The sequence below is a fragment of the Trichinella spiralis genome (genome assembly GCF_000181795.1).
Source record: "Trichinella spiralis strain ISS 195 chromosome Unknown Scfld610, whole genome shotgun sequence".
NCBI classification, from domain to species: domain Eukaryota; kingdom Metazoa; phylum Nematoda; class Enoplea; order Trichinellida; family Trichinellidae; genus Trichinella; species Trichinella spiralis.
The window spans coordinates 252,125-266,654 of record NW_003527549.1 but is presented as its reverse complement, the minus strand read 5'-3'; the positions used below and the strand labels follow the sequence as shown (position 1 = coordinate 266,654).

General features: G+C 36.6%; 5 protein-coding genes across 5 annotated transcripts; 3 read left to right on the top strand and 2 right to left on the bottom strand.

Annotated features, from left to right (window-relative positions):
- The first annotated feature begins 848 nt into the window (after positions 1–848).
- Tsp_09871 (hypothetical protein) lies at positions 849–1,984 on the top strand. The gene is made up of 3 exons (XM_003370609.1): positions 849–963; positions 1,145–1,228; positions 1,761–1,984. The coding sequence occupies exons 1-3, from the start codon at positions 849–851 to the stop codon at positions 1,982–1,984; spliced, it is 423 nt and encodes a 140-aa protein (XP_003370657.1).
- Positions 1,985–4,461: 2,477 nt separating this feature from the next.
- On the bottom strand, positions 4,462–6,580 carry Tsp_09870 (putative transcription factor COE1). The gene is made up of 8 exons (XM_003370608.1): positions 6,390–6,580; positions 6,117–6,337; positions 5,703–5,830; positions 5,503–5,631; positions 5,232–5,446; positions 4,944–5,170; positions 4,749–4,891; positions 4,462–4,575 (listed from the first exon to the last, which is right to left on the bottom strand). The coding sequence occupies exons 1-8, from the start codon at positions 6,578–6,580 to the stop codon at positions 4,462–4,464; spliced, it is 1,368 nt and encodes a 455-aa protein (XP_003370656.1).
- A 3,583-nt stretch (positions 6,581–10,163) lies between these two features.
- Positions 10,164–11,865, top strand: Tsp_09869 (hypothetical protein). Its single transcript, XM_003370607.1, has 2 exons — positions 10,164–10,958; positions 11,197–11,865. The coding sequence occupies exons 1-2, from the start codon at positions 10,164–10,166 to the stop codon at positions 11,863–11,865; spliced, it is 1,464 nt and encodes a 487-aa protein (XP_003370655.1).
- A 1,258-nt stretch (positions 11,866–13,123) lies between these two features.
- Positions 13,124–13,510, bottom strand: Tsp_09868 (hypothetical protein). Its single transcript, XM_003370606.1, has 2 exons — positions 13,468–13,510; positions 13,124–13,407 (listed from the first exon to the last, which is right to left on the bottom strand). Exons 1-2 carry the CDS (start codon positions 13,508–13,510, stop codon positions 13,124–13,126), a joined length of 327 nt encoding a protein of 108 aa, XP_003370654.1.
- Positions 13,511–14,179: 669 nt separating this feature from the next.
- Tsp_09867 (conserved hypothetical protein) lies at positions 14,180–14,484 on the top strand. Its single transcript, XM_003370605.1, has 2 exons — positions 14,180–14,305; positions 14,410–14,484. The coding sequence occupies exons 1-2, from the start codon at positions 14,180–14,182 to the stop codon at positions 14,482–14,484; spliced, it is 201 nt and encodes a 66-aa protein (XP_003370653.1).
- Positions 14,485–14,530: the final 46 nt, after the last annotated feature.

Genomic DNA, 14,530 nt, shown 5'->3' with positions numbered 1-14,530 from the left:
ACATATTTTTTTAAATGTTTAAGAATGATAAAGTTGACTTGATTAATGGTAATAGTCTTGAGATTCCATATAATTCAGTTTAAAGTTTATTCGATGGTAACGGTGAAACGTGAAATTTTGGAAAAATGAAAAATTTTCAACGTATAAATTAAATAACCGCGAAATGTAAAAGCTTACGGCATGGTTGTTGTTAGCATCTTTCTCAGAATCTTTGGCACAGAGATCACCACTGCCAACATACTTGTTGCCGAACTCACCTGAGCATTGGTCATGCGTATTAAAACTGTCATAGAAGCTTGTTTTCACTTTGAAATCTCCATCTGAGAGAAAAATGTAAAGTAAGAACTGAAGAAAAAATATAAAACAACAACGATACTTTTGTATGTTACGGATAATAAGTTGCAACTTGATGGGCTGAAAACATACTGATCTTTGTCCAAACATATTGATCTTGCAAAGAGTGATGTCGAAATCGGTTTTTTCAGTTTCAATAAAACTACAGCAGGCTTGTCATTAAATCTTTCAATTGATGCGACACTCATATTTGCATAAGTCGTCGGTCCAGTTTTGTAACTGACCATAATATCACTGGATTTTACTTTTCTTCAAATGAGAATTTTCGATAATATAAATTTTTCTTTTTCAAGATTAAAAAAATATACTTTGATACACAACTTGACATTGTGTAGACTTCTCTCGAATCGGAAGTGTGCTTTTTGCCGTTGACTAGCATTCCTGTGCAAAATTCTCCACTTTTACCTTGAACGTATATCGCTACCATCCAAGGTGCAGCATCTATAGGTACATAATCATTTTCTCCGTATTTTCTGTATTTTCTCAAATCATCAATGGCAGCAGTTCCACAGTCTTTATTATCCTTCAGAAAAATATTAATTGCAAATAATAGCACTACCAATAATCATAAGAACTTACGACTGTATCGAAACCTGTCTTCTGCACATCGTAAAAAACTGCATATTTAGAGCTAGAAGACAGTTGTTTCCTGAGACCATACAGTTGCCATATTCTATCAACCGCACAGATGAATCCATCGGCAACATTCTTTAAAATCAAAGTGCTTTCACAGGATTTAAAATTTTTAAATTAATCAATCAGCAACAAGAAATTTTTACATCATTTCCAGAAGGCACACCATCAACGCAAAATTCCGTGTTTTCATCAAAATCTGGAATTTCCTTTTTGCATTCTGCACTGTCGACAAATATCGGTTTGTGAAGCTTCACCTCTTTTATATTTTTTCCTATAATATAAGCAATTCATTAAAACAAACCAAAACTGGGCTCAATTTATCCTGTTTTCAACAAAAGGTATGCTTTATGGAATTGATAATTAATACTGCTTACTTTTATTTTCAATTATGCAAACAAAACATTGCAATATAAATAAAGTTCAAGTAAACTGATAATTTTTAATAGATGAAAAATAAATGCCAACTGAATATTTATATATTTTTTATGTATTTAAATTTGTGTAATAATCGACTTCAAATACAAAAAATCAAAGACGAAAGGAGATTTAATATACCTTTTTCTACAGTTGATGTCATGACTGCGCAATCATCTTTCCTTCGTCTCATGTGATAAACACAAATTGGAAGCCAGCCACTGATAAGCAATGGTTTTTTTAATTTTAACATTACTACACCCTTCACAAGTGGGTGACTCTTCACACTTTTTACTTTTACTACACCTGGATTGATGTTACTTTTACGTGGATTGCGAATTTTGATATTTTTGTAGTTCGCTCTAAAGAAATAAGATTTTCGTGGCATGCTTTGGAAGAAGAATTTACTCATACGAGCCCACACAATCTTTGCTTGACAGGACAACATCCACTGTTGGTTCAGGCATGGCACGCTTCCCTACCAAATAACCGATACATACTCGGTTGTCAGCTTCGACCGTCACAACCCAAGAAGCCTCTTCCGCAGGCAAAGTATTATATTCGCCATTGGAAACAGTAGCTTCGAGTTTTCGCTGATGCTGGTTCCCGCAATCCCAATTTGCATTGACAGAAATCTATAGTTTCCTCAGTGAACAATTTTGTTTAATAGTGTTTTTTTACGAAAGTGCTTACCTGTAGAATGGAAATTAATAAGAGAAATTCCAGTTTATGCATGCTCAGATCAATGTTTCTTGCAATAACAACGACATCCACTATAATAGATGCATTTATGATAAGAAAATGATGATTTGTTTATGTATTTTATTCCAGTGACACAAAAGTTGGTTTCAGATTGAACAATAGTCGCTACCTTATTTATATTTACCTGCTTATAAGAGTATTATTTCTAGTCAGATGTACATGGGAAAACTTGTTTATTGAATCAGAAACTTATGTAAAAAGCTTTTATGCTTTATGATAACTGATATGTTTAAATGCATTTTGCTTAATAAATCTTACATATACATTGCTTCTGTATTATTAAAATGGACAAATATAATAACAAGCATTAGAGTTATGAACCACGAGGAAGAACAAAATGCCACAATTATATTGAAGCTAAAACAGCGTTGAAAAATGACAATCACAGGAAAAGCACAGTGATTAAATTTGCAAAGGTTAATTCAGCAGATGCTCGATCTCAGAAGCAGCACCACCAACAGAAATATAAAAATTAAAATTAAAAATTGCTTTGGAAACCAAATAATATCGAAAGTATTTTAAAATTTACAAAAAATGAAATTCATGGAGGAGTAAGTTGAAGAATAAACTTATCTTTTCAGTGCAGCAACAGAATTATAATCTCCTGCAGTGAGGAAGAATGGCAACAATTATGAACGACCGATGTATGATATGATATGATATGAATATTAGCTTATGATTAAGTACTGACTACAATTATAAAAAAGCAGAAATTTACCAAAAGTCATAATAATAGAATAGACCATATGCGCCTTAAACAACGAGGATTTTGAGAAATAATTAATATAACTAATATGCGTTGCAACAGCTGAGTTGAATAGCATCACTTTTGAATACATAAATTTTAGCATACAAAAGTGATATAAATAAAGTAATAGAAAGTGAGAAAGAGAAACGAAATGAAATTATGTAATAACAGACACTTAAAATAAATAACATAGAGCACACTTTTTTGAAGAAATAATTCAAATAAGCAAATAAACACATTTCAGAAATTTGTGAAATCATATGAACTATTTCTGAATTATGAAGTTGTTGTATTTCTGCCAAAAATAAAGCAGGACAACATGAATAGAAAAATATCTTAAATCATTAACTGTGAACTACTAGAAAAATTATTTAAACTGAATATAAACAATTGCAAGAAGTTGTGCAAAGCTTGCCAAAAATTGAAATAACATGGATGAGAATGCATCTGCCCAACTGCAACAATTCCTCAGCATTTTCTAAAGCGTTTAACTCTTTCATGAAATATGATTAATGCTATGCAAATTTGCATCAGACAAGACATTAGAATTTTTCAAATATATGAATATTGTTTTGTCATGCTATTTCTATTCTTCTTTATTGTCCCGTATGAAATTCCACATGCAAAAAATCGTTATTCAAAATCTCTACTGTATAAAAGATTTCAGTTTTGCTCAAATTGATATTGTTTGCTATTTGTTCATAATAACCTTAGATTTAATTATTCCATTAAACATTATTTGTTCAATATGTGTTCGGCTATTTCAGAAATTATTAACATTTAAAGCTTTAAGCTTTATTTGGTTTACAATGCCAATGGACCACGCATCCTCATATCAAAGTATGCGTCACATCAGGTACATTCAAAAATATACCCATGCTTAAAATCAAATTTATCACTAAATTTAAACAATAAATATTAATATATGATTGTTTCATTTCAATATATGCTTATTAATTTTCATCTAGCAGTGCAACAGTATTCTCAATTTTGGAAACTAAACATTCTGAATTATTTTTCAGCGCACGAGTTAATAAATTCAAGTTTAGCATTTTTCAGATCATGTAACAACATTCTTTGTTTTCTTATTATTTTAATATATGCAAAAAATGTATTCAGTTTTGCATAATGATATGACATTTATGCTCAGTCAACTAATTTGAATTTTTATTTTTCCTGCATTTTATTTGCTTGTTAGTGGATTGCCGCAAGAATGAGGAATTTCAAATTGACCAATAGAATGTTCAGTATCTTTTGCATAATTAAAATTAAACCTGCAATATTTATTTTTCTAATTACCTACTAAGATATTCAATAAAAATTGTTTTGTTATTTAGCTCCAGTGAATCATCTTTTTGTTACAAAATCATTATGTTCTTATTGTATGTAGTCATTTTGTATTATTATATTATTATTAATTCACTTCAGCTGAAAACGCTTATATGTGTTGATTTTTAATTTTTCAAAGTTATAAAAATTTTAGCATAAAAGTTAGTTTGGTTTACGAAAAAGCGAATCAACATCAGCTACATTTTGCATTTAGATGTTTATATCAATGTATAGGTGCCGAGGTTGCCTTGTTTCAAATGTTGAACACCAGCTAAAAACAATCTGCCTTCATAATCTCCCTTTCCACCGCAAAATATCATTCTGCCAGAACTCTAAAACATATTTTTTAATGTTTAATAACTAAGTTTTGCTCAGAATAATGATAAAACTTTCAAGGATATATTTAATTTAGTTTCTATTTTAGATGGTAATAGTGAAACATGAAATTTTGTGAAAGAAAATTTTTTTGCGTGTAATTTAATTATTACGAAATGAAAAAGTATACCGTATGGTCGCTGTCAATATCTTTGTCAAGATCTTTGGCACAGACATCACCACTTCCGACATACTTGTCGCTGAACGCATCTGAGCATTTGTAATGCATATTCCAATTGTCATAGTTATTTGCTTTTGCTTTGAAATCTCCATCTGAGAGAACAATGTAAAATAAGAATTGAAGGAAAAATGCAAAAAAAAATACCTCTGTATGTCACAGATAATAATTCACAACTGTATGTGCTAAAATGATACCCATCTTTGATCATACATATCGGTCTTGCATAGAGCGATATCATGATTGGATGCTTCAGTTTCAATGAAACTACAGCAGGCTTGTTATTAAATCTTTCAATGGATGCGACACTCATATTTGCATAAGTCGTCGGTCCAGTTTTGTAACTGACCATAATATCACTGGATTTTACTTTTCTTCAAATGAGAATTTTCGATAATATACATTTTTATCTTTTTAAAGATTTAAAAAATATACTCTGATACACAACTTGACATTGTGTAGACTTCTCTCGAATCGGAAGTGTGCTTTTTGCCGTTGACTAGCATTCCTGTGCAAAATTCTCCACTTTTACCTTGAACATATATTGCTACCATCCAAGGTGCAGCATCTATAGGTACATAATCAGTTTGTTCAGAATTTCTGAATTTTCTTAAATCATCAATTGCAGCTGTTCCACAATTCCAATCGTCCTTCAGAAAAATATTAACTGAAAATAATAATGCAGCCAATAATTATACGGACTTACGACTGAATCGAAGCCTGTTTTCTGTACATCGTAGAAAACTGCATATTTAGATTTGGAAGACTGTTGTTTCCTGAGACCGTACAGTTGCCATATTCTGTCTTCCACGCAAATGTACGCGTCGGCAACATTCTTTAAAGTTAAAGTTTTTTTTACAGGATTTAAAATTTTAAAGTAATAAAGCAGCAACAAGAATTTTTTACATCATTTCCAGAAGGCACTCCATCAACGCAAAATTCTGTGTTTTCATCAAAATCTGGAATTTCCTTTTTGCATTCTGCACTGTCGACCAATTTCGGTTTGTGAAGCTTCACTTCTTTTATATTTTTTCCTGTAATATAAGCAATTCATTAAAACAAACCAAAATTGTGCTCAATTTATCCTGTTTTCAACAAAAGGTATGCTTTATGGAATTGATAAATTTGATAATTAATACTGCTTACTTTTATTTTCAATTATGCAAACAAAACATTGCAATATGAATAAAGCTCAAGTTAATTGATTATTTTGAATTGATAAAAAATAAATGCCAACTGAATATTTATATATTTTTATGCATTTAAATCTGTGTTAACTGCAAATTAAAAAAATCAAATAAAAAAGAGCATTTAATATACCTTTTTCTACCGTTGATGTCATGACTGCGCAATGGTGTTTCATTCGTTTCAGTTGATAAACACAAATTGGAAGCCAGCCACTGATAAGCAATGGTTTTTTTAATTTTAACATTACTACACCCTTCACAAGTGGGTGACTCTTCACACTTTTTACTTTTATTACACCTGGATTGTCCTTAGTTTTACGTGGATTGCGAATTTTTATTTTTTTATAGCTCGTTCTAAAGAAATAATATTTTCATCGCATGCTTTGTAAGAAAAAATTATTCATACGAGCCCACACAATCTTTGCTTGACAGGACAACATCCACTGTTAATCCAGGCATGACACGCTTCCCTACCAAATATCCCATGCATGCTCGGTTGTTAGCTTCGACCGTCACAAGCCAGGAAGCCTCTGCCGCAGGCAAAGTGTTATATTCTTCTTTGTAAACAGCATCATGGAGTTCGTGCTGATCCTGCATTCCACAATGCCAATATGCATTCACAAAAATCTATATTTTCATCAGTGAACAATTTTGCTGAATGTTGTTTTTTGCAAACATTTTTACCTGTAGAATGGAAATTAATAAGAGAAATTCCAGTTTATGCATGCTCAGATCAATGTTTCTTGCAGTAACAACGACATCCACTATAATAGATGCATTTATAATAAGAAAATGATGATTTGTTTATGTATTTTGATGCAGTATATTAGTCAGTTGGTGCTTGAACAATAGTTTCTACCTTATTTATATTTACATGTTTATAAAAGTATTGTTTCTAGTCAGATGTACATGTGAACGTGTTTACAATATAGAATAATTCATATTTTTAGTGCAGCAATAGTATTTGTGCTTTTACGGTCAGTGAAAGTGAAAATAATGGATGCAAATTATGAATATTTGAAGTACGAATTTACGAATATGCACTCGTAACAAATTGCTAGTCACGGTTACAAATAACTAGTAATTTACCAAAAGTTATAAACAGAAGAGAGTAAGTGTGCATTAAACAATGATGGCTATGCAGAAATAACATAATTGATATGAGTTGCAGCTGTTGAGTTGAATAAAATACGTTTTGAATGCGTAAATTTAAACAGTGTCAAAAGTGACATAATTGCTTACTACCCAGAGCAAGTAACATGGAAAAACACAATACACAACGTTGCTGTATTAACAACCCTCAGATGGCTAAAGTCTGGTAAATTTTGACACGGCTTGTAGTTTCTTCTTGATTTTTCTTTCGAACGCTATCCAGCAGTTATTTACTTTTCATTTTTACGTTTTTTTTACCTAGTGGAGTCAAAAAAACACGTAAATTGAAGTATTCGCCTTTTTTAGTCATACCTATATAGTAAAGTCTATTAGCTAATATAGTGACAATGGCTTTTTCAGCATATATGATCTTGTTTTCTCGATTTTTTGTTAACGCAACTGAATGGCACTTTTTTCTATTTATTTATGTTTATTTTATTTTTACATATATAATAATTTGTCAGTTGATACTTGCTTAGGCCATCTTCGTTATACTGTTGCCAGTAGTAGTCTTACGTTGTGATTTCTTTTATTTTATTAAGATAAAATTTTAAAAAATAACTTTCGTTTTTAGCTTTATAGTAGCGTGCAGTACCGCTATCTGCCGATTTTGAATAAAATCCATCAGCTTTTGTTCTTTACAATGGGTTTATAAGAAAATATACGAAAAGACTAACAAACTGTTAATCATCTGATTGCAGCTGAGCATAACTGTCATATTTCTGTTGTATAAAAGCATGTACGAATGAAACAAGCTGTTTATTTGTCTGTGGAAATACTTATTGTTCCAAACAGATGGTCGAAAACAATGTTTTGCATTGTTAGTAAGCCACCACTATATCGATTTTTCGTGTCCATATAGTGACATGCTTTTGCACCAAAAATAAGTGTTTTGTGAATTTTATTAGCATTTATGCTCATCTATTGGCATCATTAGGTAACTTGTTGCCGTGTGTCCATTTTAATATTATATGTATGTAATATGTATGATAAAGTGCTATTGTAAGTGTAAAATTCTTGAAATGAATTTTCTATGATATGCATTGCACTTTTCAAAAATTTCCCGGAATGCTAGAATGTAATTGCAGTATGCAAGAGATGTATGTTCCACGCATTTTTTGACAAAAGCGGTACAGCCTGTTCAAAAGTGGTGTGATGGTGGCACCCTCTGTATTGAATTATGATCTACTGATGCACATGATCTTGCCATCTGACAATAGGCAAGGGAGAGAAAATTGGCTGCAAGCAATTTGAAACATAGAACTGCAGAACAGCCAGGAGAATCCGGCTACCACAAAAACCATTTATCCTTAACATGTTGCTTCTACTGTCTGTCATGAATCGCAGCATCATGAAATTTCTGAGTCTCCCTGTTTGAGAATAAACTCGGTTTTGATATGTTGCGTGAAATGTAGAAAATTACTAATTGTCTACAGTTTACAAATTTGATTGCTAAATGTTGACGGTTAGCAAAGTTTTCGCCTTTTATCAACAGTTTGCAATTTACCATGGACGAATTTGCGAAGTATTTCATCAGTGCGCCGCGCGCGACTGTGGCCGTGGTTTACACTGGAAATGGACACTGCAGCTCTTTTTGACCAGCTTGTTGACTTTTTTTCATTGGCTGTTCATTCACTGATAGGCAATTCGACGTTGAACACTAGTTATCCAATGAATAGTGGTGCAATTTCATTAGTTATTCCGTAATTACTATCATTGAATGATAGTTGTTTATGAAAATTTCACCTTTGATTTCACTAACAATTAGTTTGCAATAGTGGTCAAATTAATCACGTACAAATGGCGCACTAATGCTGACATTAAAGAATTCAATGTCCAGGGTAAATGACTGCTGGTACCAGGATAAGACAATCTTCAAGGTCCCATCTCCGCACCAGCAGCCTCACACCAGCCTCGGTGGCAAAAATCAATAACATATCATTAGCCGGCAAATGATACATTAAATTATTTGATAATTACATTTGTTGTTGTTTGTTCAGCAGTAAGCCACAAAACCTGCCGTCTGACCGGAAGTCGTGGATATCTCCAGGCACGGCTGTAGTACATTGTGTTCGGGGCCTGGTCCAACGACGGAAAATATGCGGCAGCATCTAAGCTGGAAGAGACTGCTTGCAAGCTCATCATATATCTCTTTTACTGGCCTCAGATACCCTGCAGCCAGCCGTTTCAATTCATTCAGCAGCTGTTGATGGTAGAATGTATGCGGGTCTATTCTGCAGCCATCTGCATGCCCACAGATTCGTATTACTTGGGTGGCATCAAGATAAGTATACACGGCAACCTCTCATTCCCTAAATTTGAAACGAAATGGCTTGCTCGTGATATTACACAACAATTTCAACGTGCTATATTAAAATAATTCTATTTACTGATGTGCATATCCAACATTTGTCATTGCGATTTGTGCGCTTCAAGGTGTAACACCATCCTCTGTATAATAATTTCTGTTGTCTCCTTTGGGTGGATACAAACTGGATTTCATTTCTTCCTTCCATCAGTAAGAACTCTCGAACGCAAAGCACAGGACTCAAAAATGTAAGACCAAGCGAAAATGAAACAACCCTTTTTGAATTCCGTTTTAAATCCCTTTTGCAACATTTAGTTTTATTTTTCATTTTATCAACAATTGAAGATTAACTTGTGATTTCCATGTGTTGACAAAAGATTACAAATCACACACACATGGCGCACAGATGCTGACATCAAGCAATGCGATGTCCACAGCAGAGTGAATCTGAAGCAGCTGAAACTGGGTTGACTAAACATTCAAGTTGTAATTGTTGCATTACGATGATAACCACATGTTGAACATTCCAGATCAAAAAGGATCTGTTGGATTTTGAAATCATTTCACCAAACAAAAGAAGTGAAAGCAAAGAAAATTATTTTTCATCTCACTTTATCTCCATTGCGACAGCCGCCCCTTAGGTCGTCTGATAACCCGCCGCACGTCTTGTTTACGCAAGAAGCTTATTGTTTGCTGACCCATGTTTAACCCTGCCCTCACATGGGGTCTACCTGGGCGCCGGCCACCATAGATAAGACCACCACTAAATGCCGAATTGTATTTGACGGTTCGGCGCAGTACGGAGGTGTTACCCTTAACCAACATATAGACGTAGGACCAGCGTTACAGAACGATCTGGTCAAAGCACTGTTACGATTTCGGCGATTTCGTATAGCACTCCAGGCTGACATCTCTAAGATGTTTCTACAAATTGGCTTGAATGAACAAGATAGAGATGTCTGCCGATTTTTGTGGAGAAGCCGCGATGTTCAAGAAGCACCTCGCATTTATCGCTTTAAAAGGTTGTGTTTTGGACTATCGTGTTCACCATTCTTAGCTATCTGCGTCATTCGACATCATGTAAAGAAATATCAACACAAATTTCCTGAAGCCGTGAACGAAGTTCTTGAGAATATGTATGTTGATGATCTGTTGTTTTCGGTGGATGAAGAAGAATCAGCTATCGAGATGGTGGCGCAATTGAGGAAAATGATGAAACTCGGCGGATTTCTCCTCACAAAGTGGGCTAGTAATCACAATGAAGTTCTAGCGGACGTACCATTTGAAGGCGTAACAGATGAAAGCAGCAACCCAATGTTGAAAGCCTTTGGAATAACATGGAATGCAGAAAGGGATGAACTTTCTTATACGATACCGTCGAACGTAGATCCAAATACGCTTGACACCAAACGCCAGCTAATCAGCATCACAGCGAAGATGTACGATCCACTTGGTTACTTGTCCCCGTATCTCATTAGAGCAAAAATTCTATTCCAAAGATTATGGCAACAAAGAGTTGATTGGGATGAGAAATTACCAGATAATTTACATCAAGAGTGGAAAAAATGGAAGATGGAGCTGATGGACATCCCCGAAATCTGAATACGACGTTGTCTCATACCCTTCATGCGTAAAGAAATAAGACGCCTTGAGTTACATGTTTTTGGCGACGCTTCGAAATTAGCGTATGGAACAGCAGTCTACCTGGTTGCAATAGATAAGAATGGAAAAAGAACTGTAAATTTGGTGTTAGCAAAAAGCTAAGGTAGCCCCTCTGAAACAAGTCACTCTACCGCGACTTGAGCTGATGGCAGCATTTGCCGCAGCCAAGCTTATTGCATTCGTCAAAAACAATCTCAGAATCAGAGTGGATGAACTCATCTGTTGGAGTGATAGTGAAATCACTTTGTGTTGGATAAAGAATTCCACACAAAAGCTGAAACCCTTCATACAAAATAGAGTTGAAGTCATACGGCAGTTGACTAGTCCAGTTCTATGGAGATATTGTTCCACTAAGAATAATCCTGCAGATTTCTTAAGCCGTGGATCGACTGTGAAACAATTGGCTTCACAACCTGTTTGGTGGCATGGGCCTCCGTGGCTCATGGAAGATAAAGATCGCAATTTTGAAAGCAAAGATTATCCATCGATCAATCTCAAAATCGATGAATACTACCCACCATCTGTAACAGTTTTGGTCAACGTAGAAGAAGATATCAAATTAACTCCACAAAGATTTAAATATTTCGAAAAGTTGATACGCGTCACTGCTTATTGCAGACGTTTCTTGGAAAATTGCAGACACCCAGAATCCAATCGCCGATTGGGACCTCTGACTTTAGTTGAATTGCAAATTGCTGCAGCGGACACGGACCGAGCTAATGAGATTTATCCTGCAGAAAATGAAGAGGAAGAAAACTGAAGCTACCGTATGAAGAATAAGACATGAAGATCGGAAGCGGAGTACGGTAGTAGTTTTTTACGTCAGGGGTTGGCAAGTTGCCAGAGGTGTGTTCGTGGTTACATCGTCGTTGATCTTTGTTTCTGATCGTTCAATAAAGTATATACCCATTGTTTGTTGTTTTATTGTCGCAATGCCATCAGGAAAGCGCGAGACAGGAAGGAAGGGGAATGCGCCGGTCAATACCGGCCCGACGCCAAATAGCGATGGACACGCCGATAACAGGGTGGAAGAAGCGGACGAGCCTGCTCGAGGCAGCGGTCCGTTACACACTGACAAAAGAGGTAAAAAGTTTCTGAAGTTAAAAGTAAAATTCTTTGATTGCTATCAGGAAAGATTTTCAGAGAACAGTCAGCTTGAAATTAGAAAAGTATTTAAATCGGCCAACGCAATTATCATTCTTGAATTGGCGTCTACGTTATTTCTTCCTTTCGATCTCGACTTTAATTCTTAACGCAACAGTAACCGTTACACAATGTCTTCGAAGGCTCATGTTTTCGCTCCATCTAATTCTTATGTCTTATTAGTAGTTGCTTTTGTAGCGGACTTTGACCTACGCATTAGAACTGTATTTGTCCAGACGACGAAGAGGAAGAAGAATAATGAAGCTACCGTAAACAAATGGATACTTGAAGATCGGGAAAGGGTTACGGTAGTTCGGTTGTTGGCATCTAGAGAAGCGTAGTGGTGGTTGGTTCTTGACATTTACGGTAGCAGGTCAGTGGCGGTCTTTGTTCGTATTTGTTAATAAATATTGTACTCTTAATCTGTATGTGGATGCGAGAATGTTACCGGCAAAGCACGAACTGGGGAAACGGTGACAGCGTCGTCGCCTAGCGATGACTGTGATAGCAGCCCGGTTGGGGGCGACGCACGATCCCCCCTGAGAGAGCGGCTCGTTACATTGAGGGCCTGTCCGGGGAGCCGTACAAGTGAGTACAAGCGGCGCCTCTTTTTTCCCGCCTCCGGCCTTTTGTCCGGAAATGGACCCTACGGAGTCTCTGGAGAAGCTCGAAGACTTTTTCTGCGCTAGCGGTGTACCGACATCGAACTATGGCGTCGTCGGGCGGTACTTGTTGAGTGATCCTGTACGCCGCGAGCTCTACCTGGTCGGACAAGCACGGGAGAACTCCTTGGAGGAGCTGAAGAGGGGGCTGTTGGACACCTACTGCCCGGAGAAGTCATCTGTGTAGCTCATCGAGCGCATCCACGCCCTGCTTCAACGTGAAAGCCAAATCATCAAACAGTGCGTCGAAGAGCTGGCGAAGTTGGGACGCAGGACAGATGTATCAGAAAGCGACTTGGTGGCGCTTTTTGCCGGTGGGGTAGCGTCGAGGGAAGTAACATTCGAGTGCAGGAACCGCTTACCTTCGCCGAAGCAAGCAAGCTGGCCGACAAAGTGAGAAAGGAGGAAAAGCATTTTCAGGAGCGACGACAACCGCACAATGGCGTTATGAAACAAGCGAAGGACGATGTCATGCAGCATTTGGAGGGTCTGTGGCTCTGAGAAATGAAGAACCTAGTTAGGCAAGTCCAGCAATTGCAGCGAACGGCTCTACGAACCGTTGGGCGAGTTGGATGCTTCAGCTGCGGCTGCCTGGACCATCACAGACGTGACTGCCCTTAGCTACGCGTCCGAAAACGAACGGCGGAGAGAAGAACGATGGCGACCATCAACCCGCTGACCGGTAGCGTGGTCGCGTCACAGGTAAGATACGGAGGTCGAACATTTTGTTGTTGGTCTACAGTGATGCGATGGTCTCTGTAATCCCCAAGCGGGTGTGGGATAAGGCTACCTCAGGCCGGAAGTTACACGGAGCAGCGAGACCAATGCAACTTGGCGATGGCGACCTACGGCTGGGGGTATAGTCCATCTACACCTGGGGAGATGGAAGGTTCCACCCGGAGAGCGGCTCGTTACACTAGAAAAACATTTCTTACTCAATGATTGTTGCATTAATTATTTCTATAAAAGGTTTTCTACATTTTAAATTACTTGAAAACAATTAACTTCAAACAAAATTCGCTTTAATTTTCGCAAATATACTTTAAAGTAAAATGTAATGCAACGCCCTGCAATCATAGCGCACTCTCATTCAATAGTTGTCTTTCAAGGTTCTACAGTCTTCGACAATGATCTATGATAAGGATCACCAGCGTGCCCAGCTCTGTTTCACAACAAAAAAAGGGCGCAGATGACGGTCAGAGTCAGACGACCAATTGCCATTGCCCATCGATTAGTCAGTGGATGTTGAATGCTCTCTGAATGGGAAACATGACTGGATGCAGCATTTGGCCTGCCTGTTGTCAACATCCAGCACTTGATCCGTCCCGTTACGTTGCAGCTCTGTCGCTGAACGACCGTTTTCACTTGTATCCTCAACGAGCATATTATTTGCTGGTGAGTGTGATTGCGTGTGTGCGTTAGTTTTGTACTACTCTCCTCCTCGTGGGTTGCTCATTTTATTCTACACTTTTTAAAGTTGGTATTCCCTTACGTTCCAGCTTCTATGGTACATTTTATCCGTAACAATGCCCCAAGACCCCATCCTACGACAACAGAGGCCGGCAAAAAAATGAAGAAACCCTGACATAAGTAAAAGCCCCGTTCATTTCATTACCCCTC